At 48.8% G+C, this 23,548-nt stretch overlaps 2 protein-coding genes across 3 annotated transcripts; one reads left to right on the forward strand and one right to left on the reverse strand.

The window, feature by feature from the left end:
• Nucleotides 1–990: 990 nt before the first annotated feature.
• Nucleotides 991–17,166, reverse strand: RABL2B (RAB, member of RAS oncogene family like 2B). The gene is made up of 8 exons (XM_074144658.1): nt 17,036–17,166; nt 16,902–16,931; nt 16,651–16,730; nt 5,578–5,657; nt 4,031–4,142; nt 2,062–2,159; nt 1,731–1,814; nt 991–1,437 (listed from the first exon to the last, which is right to left on the reverse strand). Exons 1-8 carry the CDS (start codon nt 17,140–17,142, stop codon nt 1,357–1,359), a joined length of 672 nt encoding a protein of 223 aa, XP_074000759.1. The 5' UTR covers nt 17,143–17,166; the 3' UTR covers nt 991–1,356.
• Nucleotides 17,167–17,410: 244 nt separating this feature from the next.
• On the forward strand, nt 17,411–21,232 carry NME6 (NME/NM23 nucleoside diphosphate kinase 6). 2 transcript variants are annotated; one of them, XM_074144660.1, is made up of 6 exons: nt 17,411–17,528; nt 17,655–17,757; nt 17,874–17,913; nt 18,382–18,542; nt 18,809–18,986; nt 20,381–21,232. In XM_074144660.1, exons 1-5 carry the CDS (start codon nt 17,439–17,441, stop codon nt 18,973–18,975), a joined length of 561 nt encoding a protein of 186 aa, XP_074000761.1. In that variant the 5' UTR covers nt 17,411–17,438; the 3' UTR covers nt 18,976–18,986; nt 20,381–21,232. The 2 variants fall into 2 exon arrangements, with proteins under 2 accessions (XP_074000761.1, XP_074000760.1); XM_074144659.1 differs by having other exon boundaries at nt 17,430–17,528; nt 18,809–18,905; nt 20,381–20,700.
• The last annotated feature ends 2,316 nt before the right edge of the window (nt 21,233–23,548 follow it).

Below are 23,548 nucleotides of genomic sequence, written 5' to 3' on the forward strand. Positions count from 1 at the left end.
CATGCTTCAGTCCAATTCAGTCTGTGGAGCCAGGCAAGGACTTCCATGCCTGGCACCTGCAGGATGAGGCCGTGGGCAGAGAGTGGGGCACGAAGGGGGAGAGTCACCCAAAGGGCTGAACATGTGCCTGGTGGGAGAGGAGGGTAAGGGTGCAGTGGAAGAAGGGAACACAGGTCATGAGGGGCTAGAGGTCTCGGGGACAGCAGTTGGGAACACAAAGTGGCTTAGGCCGGCTACTGGTGGGATCCCTGAGAGAGAGTGTGTGTCTGTGTGTGCAATGCACCAGTGAACTTGAAACTGAGCTCTTTCATGACACAGGAGACACGGATCTAGAAAGACCCAAGATTTGCAGCAATGACTGCGCAATGAGCTTGACATCCAGCCACAGCTAATACATAACACTTAATTACTTAATTTCCATACTGCTATTTGAGGAATCTGTGCATGTGCTGTGCTTATGAATCTAGGGGTGAAGGTGTGTTCATGTTTCACTTGTAAACATTCCATCCTGATCACCTGGAAATGCAGAGAAGGACTGGAGTGTGTTCATGTTGATGTACGTGGTGGTTACATATACATCAGTGCTGGTAAAGGCATTGCTCTGTGTCAGTCTGTTTTGCCATTCACATTAGTTGTGGCCATCCGTGTGTGTGTTTGCATTTCTAGCTCTTTGGAATGCAGCAAGTCTCCTGCACATACCCATGGGAGAAGCAGCAGCCGTATCCATCGGGCTGGGACAGGACAAGCCACCTGATTCCGCTCTAGCAGACCTGAAAGGTGAAATCCCCTGTGCCCACAAGTCTGCTGGAGCTGGTGCTGCCCAACAGAATGGGGCAGGAGACCCAGAGCAGCTCTGCAGCAGAGACCCCAGGGTGGACAGAGGGGCAGCACTGTCCGGGCTGTGGCAGCAGCGGGGAGGGCTGGCGGTTGGACTCATGCTGTAGAGTCACTGCGCTGCGTTATAACAGAAGTGCAGGAAGGACACAAGCTCAAAGCTTTAGAAAAAAATTCTTTAGTGTTAGTTTGCTCCAGGAGGTACCGTTAAAGCATCTGGGCAGGACCCTGCCCTGCAGGTCCAGGAGCGGCTCAGCTCTCCTGGTGAGCTTTGCCTTGAAGGAGCGTGCAGTAACGAGCAACCATGTGGATACTCTCACCCTTTTCCTGACCAGGAGGTGCAGTGGCTCGGGCCAAGCCAAGGATGGATGCCCAGACAGTCTCCCCTGGAAAGGGCAGAGGCCCAGCTGCCCATCACCAGAGCTCTCGGGGGTGAGAAAAATCACTTTCCTCTGTGAAGGTAGCTCTAACCAGCCCCCGAAATCTAGAGCAAAGGGGAAAAACAAACTCAGGGTGTGGGGCTCAGGCAGATGGGGGCGTCTCTTCAGGGCAGCTCTCCTCTTGATCCGACAAATCCTCACTCTTCTTCTGCAGGTCAAAGCTCTGGAAAGGAGCAGGAGAAGGAGCTGCTGAGAAGCATGTGAGCAACAGCTACACTCTGCTGTGGTTCTTTCCAATTCGGCCTAGGGTAGTGTGGGCTCTTCAGAGGGTCAACACCTCACCCCTCCCAACCTAGACGCTGGCAGCACACAAACCTCATGGCGTAACCAGCATAAGGCAAATCTTTCCATGCCTGCAAAGGTTCAACCTTTGCCACAGGCTCTGCTTTCTCTGAGGCAAAAAAGTGCAGAGTCCTCATCACTTAGGAGGAGTGCAGGAAGGAGAGCCTTTCTTACCTCCAGTTCTCGCATGACCTCGTCCATGAAATCTCCCGAATTCTGTTTGTAAGCCACCGCCAGTTTGATCGCATCGTTGAAGAGCTGATGGGAAGGAGAATGCTTGTCACTCAAAGTAAGGGGCACTGGGTTCCTGTAACAGATGGAAACTGTTCCCACACCCCAAGAGAAAAATAAAACAAATCTGGCAACTACCTATAGCTACCAGGACCTCACAAGTAGCCCAACAGAGGCGCTAGCCCATTTTCTGCTCTCTATACCTACAGCAGTCCCCATGTCCTTGGACCATACAGGGGTGTCCTGGATGCTGAGCCAAATAGCTGTGTTTTACCTTCACTACGTTGGTGCCATCTGCAGCAGACACAAAGTAAAAGGGCAAACTGAACTTCCGGGCAAAATTGAAGCTTTTCTGGGTCACCTTCATGTCCGCTGAGGGCAAAAAAAGGAGAAGTGGTCAGAAAGACATCACTGTAGGGGGAATGCCACATATGCAGGAGGGGTGGAACAGATGGAGCCCGATTTAGCCGTCAGGGCCTCCTCACTGCAGCACAAGGCTGGCAGAGTCCTCCCTGAGAGCTATAGCGTTTTAAAAGCAGCAGCATCAGGAAACCATTGACAAGAAGATACAAAAAGAAAAGAGTTCTTGTTGGTTTATCCATGGTGCTTGACTAAATTATTGATGGATGCTGATGTGCTATAAACGAATAATGCTTTGCAGCTCAGAACATACCATTTGCCGTGCAGTAGCTATGAATGTTTTCCAGGCATGTCCCTATGCCTTTTCTGTCTCCACGTGACCTGGACACCGCTGCCAGAACTAGTTGTGCCTCTCTCTCCAGCTTGGCCTTTTTAACCAGAACTCCCCACTGCCCTTAATGCCATGTTACCTCTATTCCTGTGAGTCAGGGGCACGCTCACAGTGTACAAACTACTCCACTGTTACATATTTTTACTTAACAGACAGCTAGGTCCAGCTGCCCCAACCTCAGGAGGCCAGAGGCTTTTTTTCAGTTCTGGAACAAACCTACTGTGTATTTTCAGGAGGTGCTGACACAGCAGCAGCAGCTCAAAGTGGTGACAGACGGACACCCATGTGCCAGCTCAGGGGGATGACTCCAGATGATCTTCTCAAGGAAGCAACAGCTGAAGTAGCTCAGACTCCAGATGCTTCCCAGTGGGCACTGCCCAGGCAGCCGCTCCCCACCGCTTTGCAGGAAGCTGGATCGCCTCTCCTGCAGACTGGGCCTGCATTAAGAGCTCTGGGCTGGCCATTTCCTACTGCAGGCAGAATACAGCAAAGAAGGAAAGGCAGGGGACTCTCTTGGTGCAGTGTCCACTCACACAGAATGCAGGATTCATCAACCCAGAGGTTCTGTCTACACTACGGCCATCAACACCAAGCCCATTTGCCTCGGATCCCCTGTACCATCGTGCAACCAGCGGACTCAAGGCTGGATTGACACATCCTATAGGAAAGGCTTTTATTAACTCTAAACCACACCACTGAACCAAATGAACTTCCTCAGACTACAGAGGGAGCCCAGACACCTTACTCAGGTGCAGACACCTATTCATAGCTGCGATGATTTCTGCCATGAATGTCAGCAAGGAAGCCCACGTCTGACGCTGTACTTGGCAGAGAATAGCAGGAGAATGTGGTCCAAGGGGATGTGTTCTCTTGTGGATGCTGAGCAGAGAGCTGCTGCATTATGTGCTCTGACAGGGTGCCAGAGACAGATCACAACCCCCATGACAGCAGTAACGAATGCCAAGCTGGCATTCCTACGAGGAGGGAATCATCCAGTCACCTGCAGAGGAAGGTAAGAATTTGGCCAGCAGGTATATTTAGACACTTTAGCACAGAGGAGTCCCACAGAAACCTGCAGGCTGAATTAGCAAGGCACAGGCAGTTACTGACTGTATCAGGGGAAGCCACATAATAAGTTATGCTCTTTTTCCAGCAAGACATCCTGCAATTTTTGACTAGGTACTGCTCCAATCAGCTTTTGGGTTCTTGCTGGATGAAATGGTAAGGACAGAATTGGAAGGACATCACTTGCATAAACTTTAAATGGATCAAGTTTGTATTTTTAATTGCTAGTCAAGCAAGGTCTAGGACCTATAAGACAGCATGCAAGGTCAGTAGAGGACTCAGCTATTCCTGTGGTAAAATACAGCTCTGAGGGACTAATACTGAAGAACTCATCTGGACCTAATCGACGAATGACATTCTTTCTCAACTGGGTCAGAAGAGAATCACATTGCAATCCTGAGAGGTTGAAAGAAGAAGATATACTCACCATCAATTTTGTTGGCCACCACAATGCAAGGAATCTCTGGGCGGAATTCTCTCAGCTCTTTGTACCAGCTGTTTAAGTTCTTGTAGGTGACTTTCCGCTGCACATCAAACACCTTCCAAAAAAGAACCAGCTATTGTGGGGCCAACAGCAAGACAGCCCTGTATCAATCCACTGCACCAAGCACAAGTCAGAATCCAGAATTGTCCCAGGAGGACATCAACAAAGGAAAGTGGCCTTTGCTAGAAAGGAGGAAGGAGAAAAGCGAGAATACCCAGCAAGCCTTGAACATGCACCCAGTCTGTTTCTTTGCATGATGCAGGAAACAGTCCCTCATTTTCCTTTATGTTCTTATTTTGTATTATGACAAGCACTCTATCACCCGTGACAGTGAACAAGCACTGGGAATCACGGAATTGTCAGAGCCGGAAGGGACCTCTAGAGATCATCTCGTCCAACTCCCCTGCTAAAGCAGGGTTGCCCAGAGCACATCACTCAGGGCTGCATCCAGGCGGGTCTTGAAGATCTCCAGAGAAGGGGACTCCACACCCTCCCTGGGCAGCCTGTTCCAGGGCTCTGCCACCCTCACCGGAAAGAAGTTTTTCCTCATATTTGAATGGAACTTCCCATGTTCCAGCTTGTGCCCGTTGCCCCTTGTCCTGTTGCTGGGAACCACTGAAAAGAGTCTGGCTCCCTCCTCCTTCAACCCACCCTTTAGATACTTGGAAGCATTAATAAGGTCTCCCCTCAGCCTTTTCTTCTCCAGGCTAAAGAGCCCCAGCTCTCTCAGTCTTTCCTCATAAGGGAGATGCTCCAACCTCTCAATCATCTTTGTTGCCCTGCGCTGGACTCTCTTCTGCTCTGCTCTGCTTCTAATCTGTTCTGCTAAGCAGGGTCAGATGAGAGGCTTCTCTATTTTAACAATTAACAATTAAAATATCAATGAAGTTGACTGATGCTCACAAGTGATGAGAAACAGTGGAAAGTTAGAGCAACAGCACAAATCAAGGGACTGAAGCAGGTCGGGAGTCAGGAATCAAGACTGATTTGAGCTACTAAATGGGAAGCACAAAGTATAGGAAAATAGAAAGAGCAGAAGACCAGAGAAGAATGTCTTATGTGGTACGTCTGCAGAACATGTCAGAACAGTTTTGCGCTACATAATCCTCCAACAGTCACACCACAGAAAAAGGAATGCCCTCTCCCTCGCATCGCCTCCGACAGGACTGCTCCCAAATGAGCACATTCAGTTGCACATACCACCTTGCTGAAAACACAGTGTCAACAGTAAGGAAATTTAGAAGACAGCAAAGCCATGGAATATAGTAAGAAGGCTATCAGGAAAGACAGCAGAGAGCTAAACATACCCAACTACAGTGGTTTAATCTGGTGAGAGAAGAAAGAACGATATAGGAAAGTTTTTTAAACCACTGGAAGAGACAAGAAATAGAAGGCAGGGTAATCATAAAAAGTAACACACAGGCCAAGAGTCAGCCAGGACTGTTACTAGTCAAAATCCCAGCAGATCACAGCTGAGGCACCACCCTTACCATGATACAAGCATGAGCCTTATGGTAATAGGACGCATGCATGCTCTGGAACCTCTCCTGTCCAGCTGTGTCCCAGAAGTCTGCAAGACAAAAAACAAGCTTAGAATGACACAACTTCCCAAGTTCTGATTTCCTCGCAACTTGAACACAGGACACAAAGCCCAGTCCATCTACTCAGAGTCACAAATTAGCTTTCACCTTGCTCATCTGAAACATTCCAGGGCGAAGAGATTATGCGAAACAAGGACCTTTTCTTAGCTAGGCTTAGCTATGAGTCGTGCTGACACTGAACACCGCTGTCAACACCTTACCAAAAGAAAAGTCGTCGTGACATGACTTACACAAGACAGTAAGACAGAGCTAAAAGTCAAAAGGGCAAAGAGTGATAACAATGTTTGGTACTTTGTTACTAGAGTTGACAACACGAAACAAAACCTAAACGTCTTGAAACAACTTGGTTTCCGATAGAGCAATAAGTAGCCAGGCACCTGCCACGGGAAATGCTCCATCGCCTTTCGCTGCTCTTCCCAGGGGCACGACTCCTTCTAGAAGTACAACGGGCAAGTTACCCCGAGTCAGACAGGACCCAGTTCGTGGTGTCGTGAAGGACACCTGAGCAGGTATCAACATTTTAATGCCTTTTTCTCTTTGTGCGTCTCAGGTAGAGATCTCCCCCCCTCCTCTTACTGGATTTATTGACTAATACTTGTGTCTTAGTTGTTGTATAAACTTAGTTTCAACTAAGAACCACCAGATGCAGTTATACCTCTGTGAGCCAGACTGAGTCGTGCCGCTCCACCTAAAGACAAATAAGCCACTTTCCTTTGTGTTTACTTTGCACTGAAATTAGTTTCTGACTGGATACTGTATCAGACTTGCAGGATGGTGACTTCTCAAACTGCCCAAAATATACACAAGTAGTCATCAGAACGTATTTGCATTCATTTTGGGTAATTTTGCTTAGCTTCTAAAACTGCCTGATCCTTTTAATGTGTCATTTCAGAATCCTCACCTAGAAGGAAAAAAGAGGTGCCAGTGACCACGACATACTGGATGTCCCTAAATTAACTTCCCAACAATGTGGCAGCTCTCCTGAGAGAATGTGCCATGGCTTACTGAAAAACACTGCTGCTTTTATTACTAAATCCTCCAGATCTTGCCTGTCATACCCCATGTCACTCCACAACATAGGAATTTATCAACCTTAAAATCCTTGGGAAAAATAAGATTCACAGAGTAAAGAAATACACACTTTAATGCATTCCTAACTCTACCACCTGGAATTTGATGATGGCCACTAAGAAAAGCTCAGCAGAGTGAAAATTAAGCTAGCAAGGGAAGTGGTAATTCAGCACAATTTAAAGTCTTCAGATCAAACTGCCTGCCTTTACAAACTGCGCTTCATGACAGGTCTTCTCTGCAGGGCAGCTTGGATGACAGCATTGTGTTCATAAAAGGTGAGGACAGAAGACCCTGTGAATTCTTGCATAACATAGGCCAGATGAATTACTTAAACTAGAGCAAGCTACTTAATAATGCATGGTAAAAATAAGTCCCCAACATACGAACCCATACTTTTGCAAGTTGCTTTAATAGTAGTTTCACTTCCTGGTTAAAAAAAAATAAGCCACCTTATCTTTTATTTGAGTTTACCTAACATTAACTAGAGCCTGTTAAATATTTCTTGCTATGCTGAAGCCTCCTTTTGTGCCAGGTTCCTGTTCTCTGATGCTTTACCTTCTCCCTCAGACGTTACCCAGACTGAATCTCTCATCACCAGGCCCCTTTTTACCACCCTTCAGTTGTTCTGATGGCTCTTCTCTGAAACCTTGTCTTGGGTTTAAGTGGCAAGGTTTTTGCAGGGTGGGAGGCTGCAGGGGCGGCTTCTGTGAGAAGGCATCAGAAGGTGATCCTACATCAGGCAGAGCCAGTTTGTCAGCTCCAAGAAAGACCCATTTCTGGCCAAATCACATCCACTCTGCGATGGTGGTGAGAACATTTTTAAGGAGGGGTTCAACAACACTGTGCAGCAGCTGTAGAAAGGGGAGTGAGAAAATGTGAGAGAAACAACTCTGCAGACACCAAGGTCAGTGAAGAAGGAGGAGGTGTCCCAGGCCCCGGAGCAGAGATTCCCCTGCAGCCGTAGGGAAGGCCATGGTGAGGCAGGTGGTCCCCCCATGTCCAGGTGTCCTCCACCTGCAGGACAGTGGTGGAGCAGATGTCCACACTGGGGAGAGCCCCACACTGCAGCAGATAGATGTGCCCTGAAGGAGGCTACACCTCGTGGAGAGCCCACCCCAGAGCAGGCTCCTGACAAGAGCTGTGGCCTGTGGAGAGCAGCCCACGCAGGAGTAGGTTTGCTGGCAGGACCGGTGGCCATGGGAGACCCACGCTGGAGCAGTGCGTTCCTGAAGGGCTGTACCCTGTGGAAAGGATCCGTGCCAGAGAGGTTCGTGAAGGACTATCCCATGGGAGGGACCCCACGCTGGAGCAGAGGAAGAGTGTGAGGAGGAAGGAGCAGCAGAGGCAAAGCGTTATGAAACCCCATTACCCGCTCCCCTGCTCCGCTCAGGGGGAGGAGGAGGGAGCAGAAGATGCAGGAGTGCAGTTCAGCCTGGGAAAAAAGGGGGATGATGGAGAGGAGGTGGCTTTAGTTTTGTTTTACTTCTCACTATCCCTCTCTGTTACAATTAATTGTCAGTAAATTATATTAATTTCCCCATGTTGAGTCTGTTTTGCCCATGATGGAAACTGGTAAGTAACATCCCTGTCCTTACCTCAACCCACCAGCTTTTTCATCATATTTTCTCCTGCCGTCCTGTTGAGAAGGGGGAGTGACAGAGTGGCCTGGTGGGCATCTAGTGGTCAGCCAAGGTCAACCCACCACAAACCTCCACCAATTTTCAATGCTTTTCTTGAATCACAGAAATAAGAATTAGACACAGTCTTGCTGTAGTAGTTTTAAAAAGGAGTCTTAGTTAATGATTCAAATGTTAATGTTAGTTAATGTTTCAAATTTGGGATAGCTATAAAATCTCTGAAATTAATATTCTGATTTTATATCCAAATATTACCACAGCTGTTTGGAATACATCCCTCTTTTGAAGCTTATAATCAGCTAAGCACTGTTCATTCTCTTTCTTGCCTCCCAGGACGGTTTCTAATTCTCCTTATGAACTTATATGGAACCATATTAAAAACCATCCCAGTTTATCTGCATTAGTTTATTATTGAAACCATTGTTACTAATCAGGTTAGGAACAATGCAACCAGCAAAACAGGTGGATGATGTTTTGCTATTTTACAGATAATAGTTGTTTAAGAATTGCAGGATTTCCTCACTCAGTGGTGATGTATACTGATAGAATTCTGATGAAGAACCATCTCTGTATTTGTAAAACGTATTTCAAACATGAACCAACTGAACAGGATTTACAGAATCACAGAATCATAGAACGGTTAGAGTTGGAAGGGACCTTAAAGATCATCTAGTTCCAACCCTCCTGCCATGGGCAGGGACACCTCCACTAGAGCGGGTTGCTCCAAGCCCCATCCAGCCTGGCCTTAAACACTTCCAGGGATGGGGCATCATTTAGAAGAGCCATAAAGAATGACAAAGGATCTAGAATTCATGCCCTATGAGAAAAGGCAGAATAAAGTGAGGTTGTTTACCCTAAAAGAGAGAAGAAATAGAATCACAAAATGGTTTGGGTTGAAGGGAACTTAAAGCCCCCCCAGTGCCACTCCCTGCCCTGGGCAGGGACACCTCCCACCAGAGCAGGTTGCTCCAAGCCCCCTCCAACCTGGCCTTGAACCCCTCCAGGGATGGGACAGCCACAGCTTCTCTGGGCAACCTGGGCCAGTGGTACCTGAGTGTCACCACCCTCAATATAAAACATTTCTTCCTGATGCCCAATCTGAACCTACCTTCTTTCAGTTTAAAACTGTTGCCCCTTGACCTGTTGCCCCTTGACCTGTCACTGTAGGCCCTGGTAAAAACTCTTTCTCCACTTTTCTTACAAGCCCCCTTCATATATCAAAAGGTCGCAGTAAGGTCTCCCCGGAGCCTTCTCTTCTCCAGGCTGAACAACCCCAACTCTCTTAGCCTGTCCTCACAGCAGAGGTGCTCCAGCCCTCGGATAATTTTTGTGAATCTGCTCTAAAAGGTCTGTGTCTGTCTTGTACCAGGGATCCCAGAGCTGGATGCAGCACTTCAGGTGGGGTCTCCAGCAGAGCAGAGGGGAAGAATCGCCTCGACCTGCTGGCCGTGCTTCTTTTTACGCAGTCCAGGATCAATTGGCTTCCTGGGCTGCAAGAGCGTATTGACAGCTCATCTCCAGATTTTCATTCACCGATAAAGGAGAAAGGTAACAGTGTTCAAACACGTAGAAAGCTGGTGCAAACTGAAACAGAAAATAGAAGGATTAACCATGACAGGGACGTATATCTCAACCTTGGAGGGGAGGAAAGAAAACAAAGAATTGCCCAATTAGCGGACGTGGGCCTCAGCCCTGAAAGAACACTTCGCAGGCTAACAGGAACATCCCGACTGATAACAGGAGAGATAACAAGAAGCTTTACGACCCCTGTCAGACCACTCAGAAGACAAACGGAACATCCTGATCAATTACAGGAAGACAGCAAGAGGCTTTACGGCCTCTATCAGCGAAACAATCGATGGGAACCGGCTCAGTGACTGTGGAACTTACTCCCTGAAACGCCCCCCCAAAGAAAAACATCAGGAGAAGATACGCACATGCCTGGAGGAGGAGACTTATTATAATGAGGCCCCGGAAATAATTAACATAGTCACACCTATGCTTAGAACTAATTGTATTAGTCCATCCCATAGTTTGTATATGTATGATTTACCTTATAAATAACTACGGGTTCAGCCTAAGGGTGTGCAAGTTTGGAGGAGAAATCCCCCTTGCACCCGGCGCCGCAATAAACATACCTGCTTTATAACTCTCTGCGAGTTGTAGGGTTTGTTTCCACGCATCAATTTGGCGACCCAGATGGGACCCCCTCTGTCCGGCTGCGGGACCTGCTGAGGACGGGACTCCTCTGGGTACCCCCGAGATTTCTCGGACGGACTCCCCCACTCATCCAGATCACCGCGGGGACAGACAAGGACCATCTATTGCGGACCAGGTATGTTTAGAGTTTTCTTAGGGGGGGACTTGTAAGTTGTAAGGAGACGTCCTACGCGTGGTAAAGAGTCGGCGTACTCGCCCCGGGGTATGCTCAAGCTTGGGCTAACGGTTGGGTTATGCTTGTGTGGGATCCCTCGGTTTTGGTTTTTGTGTCAGTGTGTGGAATTGTAATACTGTTTGTTACTTGTTGTATTTGTCATAAGGCACCACGACCGTGTTATTGTCTAATATAAGGTGGAAATTACTGTATGAGTGAAATGAGTGATTGAGACGCGGCACTGCTGTGGAGCGAGTGCGGAGTTCCGATCCGCGGTTCCGTGTTCTCCGCGAGGAGAGTGGCCGGAGACGAACGAAGCGTATGACAGACTGTAAAGAAACATTGTGTGAACCTAATATTGAGACTATTAAGTGGCAGTGTCTTGGACATTCGGATAACGTTTGTGATCCTACTTTTATCTTAAAGTGTTTTGCTTGTAATACGGAGGTTTGGGTAGATCAGGAAGACAATTTTTGGTGTCCACAGTGTGGTAGCTGGACTGAGTGGGAAAAGATCGAGTGGGCGGGAGAGTTGAAAGAAGTAATCTGTGGAGACATAGCCTACCCCTGGAGATAAAGGTAGCGACAGGGATATAGTTGTGCCATTTCCCGGGAGGGAAACAGGAATAACACCCAGGTGACACACGGAGATCAGGGTCACCTCTTAACCAAGGGTTAAGACATAAATGGGCAATAATCAAGGAGGCGGGATACTGAAAAAAAGTCCCCTAGGATGTATTTTAGCACACTGGAAGGAGATCGGAGGCCCACCAGGTGGCAGCGTGGACAAGAAAACCTTAATTAAATATTGTAATCAATGGTGGCCCCTTTACAAGCTAGATGATCAGGAGAAATGGACCTTTAATGGGACCCTTAATTACAATACTATATCACAATTAATGCTATTCCTTAGAAGGGAAGGAAAGTGGGATGAAGTCACATATGCGGACATGTTTTTCACCCTTCGGAACCACCCGGAGTACCAACGGGACTGCAGGCTATTACCTCCACAAGACCTGATGGTATTAGCCTTAGAGAAAGAAAAAAGGAAAGAAATGAAGGCAAATATAAAAAGATGTTGTTCGGCCTGTAGCATAGGGCAGAGATGCACAAAGCCTGGAAAGATTCGGGGTTTTGGAGAAGAGGATTTACTTGAAACTTACTTACTGCCGGTTAAGGTAATGGGAGACGAAAATGTTTCCCAAGGAGATAGAGAAACTGATTCCGGAACCCCACCTGATAGCCCGGTATTGTCCCGTACCCGAAAGGGAACAGGGCGAGCATTGATTCAGGCACCCTTAAGGGAAGCCGTGGGTCCGGAAGGACCTATATTGATAAAAGTCCCTTTTTCCTCATTTGATTTAGAAACCTGGAAAAACGTGGCGAAGAATTATCGGAATGATCCCGTAGGGGTCACTAAACATTTTCAGTTTCTGGTAAAGCAGCACAATCCTGACTGGGGTGATATCCAGTTATTATTAGATCACCTGACAGAAACCGAGAAACAACTGGTTTTGAAAGCTGCTCAAGATATAGCCACGGACCACCTGAGAGATTCAGGAAGAGACATTAAAGAATATTTCCCCTTGCAGGACCCTCATTGGGACCCAAATAGGAACATTCACTTGGAAGCATTACACAGTTATAGAGACTGGGTTATAAGGGGGATGGAGAGAGCTATCCCGAAAGCCATTAACTGGTCAGTGCTATACGCTGTAAGACAAGGGCCGAAGGAGACTCCCTCGGAGTTCTTGGATAAATTACAAGATGCAATGAGACACTACACCCCCTTGGACCCTGGATCAGAGATAGGAAACCAGCAGTTAGTATCCCTCTTTATAGGGCAGTCCGCTAGTGATATCCGGAGGAAGCTGCAAAAACTAAGAACAACTGAAAGTAGAAATCTAGAGACTCTGTTAGATGAGGCATGGAGAGTATTTAGCAACCGAGAAGAAGAGGATAGGAGAAAGGACAAACAGGCACTGGTAGCAGCACTACAAGAGGAGGGGGGAATAAGAAATGGGAACTTTAGGAAACCATTAGAAAGAGATCAATGCGCATGATGTAAGCAGAAAGGACACTGGAAGAATGAGTGTCCAAAGAAATGAAAAGAAAAAATTCAGGCCCATTTTAAAAGAGATTGGCGGGGACCTGGGGAATCTACCCTAGCGGATCCACTGGTTACTCTAAGGCTAGGGAAAAAGCAAAAGGAAATAGAATTTTTGGTAGATACAGGAGCAACGTTCTCAGTCTTGAATCAAGCCCTGACCCCTATTGATACTGATTTTGTAACAGTAAAGGGAGCCACTGGCCAGAGTGAAAAGGCATATTTTCTCAAACCTCTTAGGTTCAAATTGAGAAAACAATTGGGGATACACAAATTCTTATATATGCCAAGCTCCCCGAAACCCCTGCTAGGGCAAGATGTATTAGAACAATTGGGAGCAGAAATTAAATTCGAAAAAGGAAAAATTGAACTTCGGATAAGAGAAGATCAACTAATTGAAGTACTAAGTTTGGCCCTGATAGGAACTCCCATTACTCCAGGAGTACCTGAGGAGATTAAAGACCAAATTTATCTGGGGGTATGGGCCTCGGGAGTGCCGGGGAGAGCAAAAAGTGCTTCCCCAATAGTGATAAAACCTCAACAAGGAGCACGACCGGTGAGAGTCAAACAGTATCCCCTCAGGATAGAGGATAGGAAGGGGATCTAACAAATTATAGACCAGTTCATCGAGTATGGGCTGCTGAAAGAATGTGAATCAGAGTATAACACTCCAATATTACCTGTTAAGAAGCCGGATGGTAGCTATCGCATAGTACAGGATCTCAGGGCTATCAACAAAATTGTTGAGGATTTACATCCGGTAGTAGCAAATCCATACACTCTCCTAACTCAATTGGTACCTGAATTGGCATGGTTTACCGTCTTGGACCTAAAGGATGCCTTTTTCTGCTTGCCTCTGAGCCCAGAGAGCCAACTTTTATTTGCATTCGAATGGGGAAACCCAGAATCTGGAAGGAAAACACAGCTTACATGGACTGTGCTACCACAGGGCTTTAAAAATAGCCCAACACTTTTTGGAAATCAGCTAGCCAAAGATTTAGAACAGTGGGAACGCCCGCCTGGGACAGGAGTGGTATTGCAGTATGTGGACGATATGTTACTCGCCACTGACACCAGAGAAACATGCCTAGAATGGACTGTGAGCCTGCTAAATTTCCTTGGACTTAATGGCTATAAAGTTTCTCCACAGAAAGCACAGATAGCCCAGCAGCAAGTGACCTATCTGGGATATGAAATAACCGCAGGCCAACGGACACTCGGGAAGGAGAGGAAAGAGGCCATTTGCCAGACACCTCGACCACAGACGTCTAAGGAACTTCGGACCTTTCTAGGGATGACAGGATGGTGTCGTCTCTGGATATATAACTACGGACTCTTGGTAAAGCCGCTATACGAGTTATTAAAATCTAACTCAAAGAATATTGTGTGGAACAAGGAAGCGGACAGAGCCTTCCATCAGTTAAAAAAGAGGTTAATGGAAGCACCTGCCCTGGGATTACCCGATACTACTAAACCTTTCTGGTTGTTTTCCTAAGAAAAGCAAGAAATGGCCTTAGGAGTCCTGGCTCAGAATCTGGGACCCTATCGGAGGGCGGTGGCATACTTCTCTAAACAGCTCGACGGAGTAAGTAAAGGGTGGCCTAGCTGTCTCCGAGCAGTGGCAGCAGTGGCAATAAACATCCAAGAGGCCCGTAAGTTCACCCTAGGCCAGAAAATCACAGTTATGGTTTCACACACCGTCTCAGCAGTACTGGAAGTAAAAGGAGGGCATTGGCTTTCACCTCAGAGGTTTCTCAAGTACCAGGCTATCCTGATAGAGCAAGATGATGTAGAATTAAGAGTAACTAATATTGTCAATCCAGCCTCTTTCCTCAGCGGAACTGCAGGAGAATCAGTGACCCATGACTGCTTGGAAACAATCGAGGCGGTGTACTCCAGTCGACCAGATCTGAAAGAGGAACCATTGGAAGATGCAGAGGATTCCTGGTTCACCGACGGGAGCAGCTTCATTCAACAGGGAATACGCAAAGCTGGCTATGCGGTAACCACCACAGAGAAGGTAATAGAGTCCAAAGCCCTGGCCCCAAATACATCAGCCCAAAAGGCTGAGATAATAGCACTAACCCGAGCGCTGGAACTAGCCAAAGGAAAACCCTTTAGTGACAAGGGGAACAAGATTCCATAGCTTTGTAAGGTGGCTTATACCATCCCTGGGTGTTAGTGAATTGGAGAAAGCAATTGTAAACATATCAGCTACTATAGAAGCACTTGAGAAATCTACAATCGATGCTATACAGGCACTTCAACAAGAAGTCCAGTCATTAGCAAATGTGGTTGGACAAAATAGAACGGCATTAGATTTATTAACTTGGAAAGAGGGAGGCTTATGCGCAGTGATTAATCAGAGCTGTTGCTCATATGTAAACCAAAGCGGAAGGATAGAGAAAGACTTACAAAATCTCATAGCTAAAACTCAGATTTTGCATCAGACCGCGCAAGATGATACCACATTTGGGTTCTCAGACTTTTGGGAAAAGTTAACCACATGGTTACCTAACCTGGCATGGCTTAGACAACTGTTTATCCTTTTAGTAGCAATACTCATGTTAGGAATTTTAGTATGTGTATTAGCTAGATGTTTTATGTGTTGTACCATGGGGGCCAAAGACGAATACATTCAATGGAAGAAGCATCAGCTCTGGGAACGAGTGGAATCAGGGAAGTATTTTAGAAATCAGATGGAGAAGGAAAGTGTGTTATAGGCAATTGTAAAAGAATTTACAAATGAATAAAGAAAAGGGGGGATTGAAACAGAAAATAGAAGGATTAACCATGACAGGGACGTATATCTCAACCTTGGAGGGGAAGAAAGAAAACAAAGAATTGCCCAATTAGCGGACGTGGGCCTCAGCCCTGAAAGAACACTTCGCAGGCTAACAGGAACATCCCGACCGATAACAGGAGAGATAACAAGAAGCTTTACGACCCCTGTCAGACCACTCAGAAGACAAACGGAACATCCTGATCAATTACAGGAAGATAGCAAGAGGCTTTACGGCCTCTATCAGCAAAACAATCGATGGGAACCGGCTCAGTGACTGTGGAACTTACTCCCTGAAACGCCCCCCCAAAGAAAAACATCAGGAGAAGATACGCACATGCCTGGAGGAGGAGACTTATTATAATGAGGCCCCGGAAATAATTAACATAGTCACACCTATGCTTAGAACTAATTGTATTAGTCCATCCCATAGTTTGCATATGTATGATTTACCTTATAAATAACTACGGGTTCAGCCTAAGGGTGTGCAAGTTAGGAGGAGAAATCCCCCTTGCACCCGGCGCCGCAATAAACATACCTGCTTTATAACTCTCTGCGAGTTGTAGGGTTTGTTTCCGCGCGTCAAAACAGGAAGGGAAAAAACGTGTTTAGTGTCCAGGAAACACAGGAAATAACTGGTCTACCTTGAATAAAGAAGTATCAAGAAAGACTTTCTAGCAGTAAGAACCTCGATACGTTGCAATAGATGGCCTAAGCAGTCTTTGCCACTGGAAGTCTTTAAATACATTATATCTATCCATATCAATGAAGAGTATCATTAAGTAACGAGTTTCTCCGGTGCAGAGCTGTGCAAGACGACCTCTCCCAGTCCCCTCCTGAGCTGCAGCACTCTGAAAACACAGAAACAGCAGCCACACAGGCAGCAGTGCAGAGCCTCAACTCAAACCACAGAACAAAACAACGCTTTTCTTGAACTTCCACCCGTGACACGGGGTGACCGGTGCCGCGCCGGCAGCGCCCGCCCCACTTACCCACGAGGACCGCCTGCCCGTCCACCCGAGCGCGGTGCTTGTAGAGGGTCAGGGCGAAGGTGGAGAGCTGCTGGGGGCGGCTGCCACCGCGTTAAGGAGCCGTCGGAGCAAAACGTCCCCCCCCGACGCCGCAGCGACCGCCGCCGCCGCCCGGCACCCGCTCCCCCGTGGGGCCCCGCGCGGTTCCCGGGGCCGGGCCTCCCTCCCGTCGGGCCGGGCCGCCCCCCGCGGAGGGCGCAGCACAAGGATACAAGCCGTCGAGGAGGAACCTCTCCAGCAGCCTGCGGACAGACAGCGCACACGCGTTAGGCCGCGGCACTGAGCCGCCCCCCCGCCGCTCCGCTCCGCTCCCCTCCCCGCGGGAACCGGCCGGGCGGTCACGCACTTGGACTTGCCCACGGCGCTGTCGCCCAGGCAGATGATCTTCACCGTCTCCTCAGCGCCGGCCGCGGCCTCACCCTGGGCCTGTTCCTCCGCCGCCGCATCCGCCATGACACCGCCTCCGCGTCCCCGCTGCTACGCGACACGGCGGGGCCTGACCCGGGCCCCGCCTCCCTCGGGCCCCGCCTCCCCTCAGGCCTCGCCTCCCTCGGGCCCCGCCTCGCCTCAGGCCCCGCCTCCTTCGGGCCCCGCCTCCCCTCAGGCCCCGCCCTTCCCTCACGTTCCGTCTGTGCGTCACCGCACGCTGTGCTCTGCCCTGCCCGCTCCCCTTGTTAGTGCGTCACTCCCGCGACGTTGCGCCTCACATGACGTTACCAGCGCGACGCTGCCTGGCGGCGGCGGGCGCCATGGCGGCGGCGGGGCGCGGCGGGCGGCCGCTGCAGCTGACGTTGGCGCTGCTGAAGCCGGACGCCGTGGCCCACCCGCTGGTGCTGGAGGTGAGGCCTGGTCGCACCGCGCCGCTGGCGCCGCCCGGCCTGGCCTGGCCTGGCCTGGTCTGCCGGTCCGTCCCGGGCGTCCTGCGGGTGCGTGCCGCCCGCCCAGCCGCTCCCCTCTGCCCGCAGGCCGTGCACGAAACCATCCTCAGCAACCGGTTCCTCATCGTGCGCGCCAAGGAGCTGCGCTGCGGACGGGAGGAGAGCCGCCGCTTCTACCGGGAGCACGCCGGTAGGCGGGCCGGGGCTCCCACCGGGCAGCAGACCGGCAGCACAGCGGCCTCGGCCGGCGGACAGGGCCGGTGCCGGCGGAGCCGGGCTGTGTGACTCGGGCCCTTTCTCCCGCAGGGCGATTCTTCTATCAGCGGCTGGTGGAGTTCATGGCCAGGTACCCGCCACGCCCGCAGCCCGGCTGCGCGGGGCAGGGGGAGGAAGCTTCGCAAGTGGAGCCTCGCCTGGCCTGAGCGATGCTTCCCCACCTGGAGGGGTCCCTCTCGGCGAGGGATGCATCTCACTGGGAGCTGGTGCTTGTAGTGTACCGAGGGAGAAGGCTCTGGGCTCGAGGGTGGAGAAATGTCAGGAACCAACTCTGCTGTGACAACAGTAGTACTTGGTGGGTGGCATCCCCAAAGGTTGTGGGTACCGTCACTAGGAGGAGGTCATTTGTGCAAATGTTTTGCTTCTGAGCCACGGTCTCAGTGTCTAGTGTCATGGTAGGTCTGTATCCCCTCCCAGAAAGCACTGTATGGCAGTTGCACTTCCTTGCTTCTTTGCACTTGCTGTATTTATAAGAATGAAAGAGCTATATCCTTATGTAACCTTATCTACTTCTGCTTTTCACTGGTCCTTTTCTCAGTGGCCCTATGTGGGCTTATATCTTGGCCCATGAGAATGCTGTTTCCCTCTGGAGATCCCTGATGGGACCCACCAAAGTATTCCGAGCCCGAAACAGCGTCCCAGACTCCATCCGAGGAGCTTATGGCCTCACTGACACCAGGAATACCACTCATGGCTCAGGTAGACCTGTCCTTGGATAAGTGTTGGGCAAAGACTTAGAGCTCAGGGAGGCGTGAATGATGGTATTTTGTCTGCCTTTGTCTGCCTTCCTTCTGGGAGTCAAAGTTCATGATTTGCTCACTTCTGCAGGCTCCACTCACACTTCTCCTGGTGTGACTGAGCCTGGTGCTTTTCTTTATGGCTTCTGTCCTTCCCTTTGGAACACAGCACATATTTGTGGTGGCAGACTGGCATCTCTCATCTTCTTTTCCTCTGTTGTCTAACAGATTCACCAGCATCAGCCAGCAGAGAAATTGCATTTTTCTTCCCAGAGTTCAACGAAGAGCTCTGGTACCAGCAGGAAGAGCCACGTCTGCGCTGCGGGCAGGTGTATTACAACGCAGAGGAGCGTGTCCACTGCCTTGTTGGGGATGAAGGAAAAGAGCTGCTCTGAGTTACCTGGGGGTACGGTTTACTGACTGTTGGGGTCAGCCCCATAGCAAGACATAGAGCCAGGGTATGTTTTTAGGAGTGTGGGGGTGGGAAAGACCTCACGGACATTATGTTGTGCTACCTAGGATCATGTTATTCATGCAGCATACAGGTGCTGGGGCATTTTTGGAAAAACTTCTCAAGCAGCAGTACTCCCACCTGATACGAAGGTCTGACCTTACAGTTCACTGATCCCTCGTGTTTATTTGGGTGTGAGCGGTACAGGGGAGTTTGTCAATGGGCTAGTGGAAAGGAGGTTGATGGTTCCAGGTAGGATATGATTGGTTTTGCTGATAGTAGGCCTCAGATTCTTAATATTTGTTCTGTTCCCACAGCCCCTTAAGGAGAAAAGAGCGGGGAAAAGAATATGAGAAAATGCAGCAGTAAGCAGGGCAATATTAACTCTGCCATCCCGCAGGGATTCTCACCTGCTGGCAGGACCCGGGCTCACCACTGATAGAGGATTACACCAGGACACAGACTGGAAAAATGCAGCGAGCACAGAACTTGCAGATAGTCCTCCCATCATTTTTTCCCTGCAGAATGTTTTCCAGACCTTCTTAGGCCTGCAGTCACAACTGGAGTTATGTCAGAGAGCCCCCCTGTAAATTACAGTGCGGTATCACCAGGTGTCTATTGTCTCTGCACCTGAAATGTTGCTTGTGGGGGCTCAGGTCCAGGGGTGAGTTGCTTTAACAGAGCCTGTTAGAAGTGTATAAATGAGAATGTGGCATGTGCCTCTAGGAGAACACAACACAAACGAAGCATCCAGTATGGAAAAATAACTAGTAGTTGCCATCTTGCACCGTGGTTAGTCTCTATTTCTGATAGGAAGCCTTTTCTTTGAAAAAAAAATAAATTCCAAATGTCTTGGAATTTTTATCCTAGGCAAAGGGACCCGTTTTTCTTTGCAGTTAGAAGGGAATGAACGGATTCTGCCCCTTTTGTTCGAAATGAAGAGAGCTGTTGTATTCCTCTCTCAGCTCTCTGATGAGAGTGATGATGTTTGTAGGCCCACATATGGAAGGAGAGCTGAATTCTGTGGGCTTTATTTCATATTTATTTGACAGTTCTCGTATGCCCTTGTGGGCTCCTGTTGCCCCACAAGATGCACTTCTACATGACATGTTTTCAGTAAAGCACTTCTGCTACACGACGTGTTTTCAGTTAAACAATTGGGAATGGTCAAAAGGCAGCTGAACGTTAGGAATGATGATAAAAGGGACTGAGAACACACTGCAGAGACTCGCGCATATTGTCACCTATTGTCATCCCAGCCTTCTGATACCTGGCATTGCCACACTTCAGCACATAATAACTTGGTTTCTTGGCTGTTTCATCACTTTTTTCTGTTGTTTTACTGACAGGTTTGAAGAATGTATGAACTGGGAAGGTGCCTCTTCCTGCACAGAAGACACATGGACATGTCCAGTCCACAGCTTGGTGCAAGCCTGGCAGTTTGATGGTTGGCACGGTAGAAAGGCTGACTGAGGACGTGGTTGTTACCCTCACAGTCCAAGACTGCAATTTAATACCGTGGTACTTCCAGTACTAAGGTGGATTGAATCTTTGGCACACAGTCTTCCCTGAACAGTATTGCTTCTATTTTGCCTGAGATTTTATTCTGTGGCTTCTTTCTCAGGCATCTCTGTCTTTACTGTTGAAAACATCAGGCCTGGTATAAGACAAACGCCGTGAATTCTTTGTCATCTTATGACTTCCTTCTATTTAGCACTGTAAAATAAGATGCGTCTTTATAAGATGCACTTAAATCAAAGAGACATATCTTGTCTTTATTGTCATTAGCATTTCACTTCTCCACAGTCTTGGGGACACCAGCTACTGAAAAAGGGGTAGATGAAATGCAGAAAGGGAAATACTAAATAGCAGCAGAGCCCCTGAGGTGGGTGTAGTCTGAACTAAAGCCATGCTGGGAGGAAGGAGAGCACTGACCTGTCACTCATGTAGCCACGTGCTGCCCCGTGTATCTTCTGTAGCTACACCCTGGAGTCCTCACCTGTGATGTACAGGCTCCCTCACAGGTGCCACATGTACCTGAGCCACACAAAGCTGGGTGCTGGAAGGGACCTCTAGAGATTGTCTAGTCCAAAATCCCTGCCTCGAAGGAGCGTTGCCTCAAGCAAGTCGCTCAGGACCTTGTTTTATCACCCTTACAGGAAAAAAAAAAAAAAAAGTTTAAGTGAAATTTGTAGTATTTCAGTTTGTGCCTGTTTTCTCTTGTCTGTTCACTGGATACCACTGGTTTTCTTCACTGCCTCACGTCAGGTATTTATGCACCTTGATAAACCCCTCAGCCTCCTCGATGCTGAACAGTCCCAGCTCTCAGCTTCTCCTCACATCTCAAATGCTTAAATCTCTTAATCATATTCACACTTCACTCCAGTTCTGCTGTCTCTGTGGCCTCTTCTGGCCCCACTCCAGCAGGTCCATGTCCTTCTGATGTTGGTGGCCCCAGAGCTGGAGGCAGCACTGGGGGGGGGGTCTCCCCAGAGCGGAGCAGAGGGCCAGAATCCTACCCCTCGCCCTGCTGGCCACGCTACTGGGGATGCAGCACAGGGTGCGCGGGGCTTTCTGGGCTGCCAGTGCACGTTTCCAGCTCATGGCCAGCTTTCCCCTTCCCTCCCAGCCCCCCAAGCCCTTCTTGGCAGGGCTGCTCCCCATCCCTCCGTCCCCAGCCTGGGCTGACACTAAACATCAACCTGTTTCCCATGCACCCACCCCACAGATGGGTGAGGAACCCATAGCTCCCGGTAAAAGCTAGGGATATCAAACTGCCCCTCATGCCTATAGCAGTCTCTGCCTGTGGCTGTAGCATACATACCTGCTGTAGATCCACTGCCTCGGAGCAGAGCAAGAGTTTGTGCAAGAAGCACAATCGATGGCGCAGCTGATATTACAAATGGCTGTGGAACTTCAGCTTTGCATTTCATCTTTCAGTAACTTATGGTTTCCATAAAACTTACTGTTATTCAGGTATTTCATATTGACTGCTGAAGTACTGCTGTATTATTTACCTTTTTCTCCTTTTAATACTTCAACAATTTTTTGTGTATTTTTTCACCTAGAGTGGGAATAGTTCAAAGATGGGAAGTCTACATAGAACAAAGATGTTCTTTCTCTGTGTCTCATTCAACTTCTGCCCTATGATGCAATTGATGACAGCAGCTGTAAACAGCTTCGAAATTATTGCCCCAGCGACTGCCTCAAACTTTTAATAGCCCACTTTGTGCCTCGTTTACAAGTCTCACAAGAATGTGCTGGGGAGGGAGTGAGGCGCTCAAGGCTTTTAGTCACTGACGCTGAAACCCTGGTGGCATCTTCTCAGTGGGGAGAAGCCTGTGGGGAACGGGCATTAAGCAGACACCGAAAACAAGAAAACTTCTTCCTCAAACTTCAGCCTTCTCTTTAAAGCATCTCGTTTGAAGCGCACTGATTGGCCGCTGGGGCAGAGCTGCTGCCCAAGGCCCGGGAGCGCTGGCTCGGTGCTGCAGGAGGATAGGGCTGGCCGTGGAAAGGGGCAGGGATGGAGACAGGGCCGGTACTGTTCAGGAGGCACGGGGCAGCCATCACTAGACAAAAGCACTGCTCGGTGGAGACAGGAAAGACCTTCCTCATCGCTTTCTGAGTACAGGTTGGCCAGAAAGAAAACTTGACCCCGGGGCTGGTGCCAGGACCCCACTTTCCATTTTCTTGGACTCTCTGTAGGTGTCAGACCTGTCCCCAAACCCTGCAGTGCAGGGATGGGTGACACCACAGGGTAAGAAGTCACTTCAGGTTGTGTGATCATGGTGTTCGAGTTTGTGCACGCTCGTAGCCCATGACAAACACAAGTGAATCCAGTCAGCTTTGGCCAGTTTTATAGTTGGGTCGTAGAGGTGCAACCCTCATTGCCTTTCTTTTTTTCTAAAATATGAACACAAGCAGTCAGTTAAACTGGATAAAAGCTTTGAGACAGCAATTTTCTTCAGCCAAAAAAAAATCTCCTTATCAAGGGTTAGGAAAAAAAAAAGTCAGACAACAATCCATTACCGTTCTCACAAGATGCAGTGTGAGGCTTTTGTCCTGTCTTGGGTGGGCCAAACTGGAAATGCCAAATTCTGCTTATTCTTTTTTCTTGCCTGGCAGGTAACAGGCAACTACAGCAACCTATCTAAAAAAACAAATAAAATAAAATGAAATCCCAAAGGAAACTTTTTCCCTGAGAAAATCAATGGGAAAAAACCTGAAATATTGTTCTTACAAAACCTGATGAGATTTTAATTCCAGAAATCAGACTTGTGCTGGTGGAAAGGAGTCCCTGGTCCCAGCCCTGCTCAGAGTAGGACCCATTAGCAAAGGCTGCTCGGGGCTGTGGCCAGGCGAGTGCTGGGTGTCTTCAAGGACAGAGAGTCCGTGGCCTCTCAGGACTGATCCGGTGCCTGAAGGAGTTTCCCTGACATCCAGTGAGGATGTCTCCTGTCACAGCTTGTGCCAGTTGCATCTTCCTGTCACCATGAAACTGTGAGAAAAGTCCA

This window comes from Numenius arquata, chromosome 2 (genome assembly GCF_964106895.1).
Source record: "Numenius arquata chromosome 2, bNumArq3.hap1.1, whole genome shotgun sequence".
In the NCBI taxonomy this organism is placed as follows: domain Eukaryota; kingdom Metazoa; phylum Chordata; class Aves; order Charadriiformes; family Scolopacidae; genus Numenius; species Numenius arquata.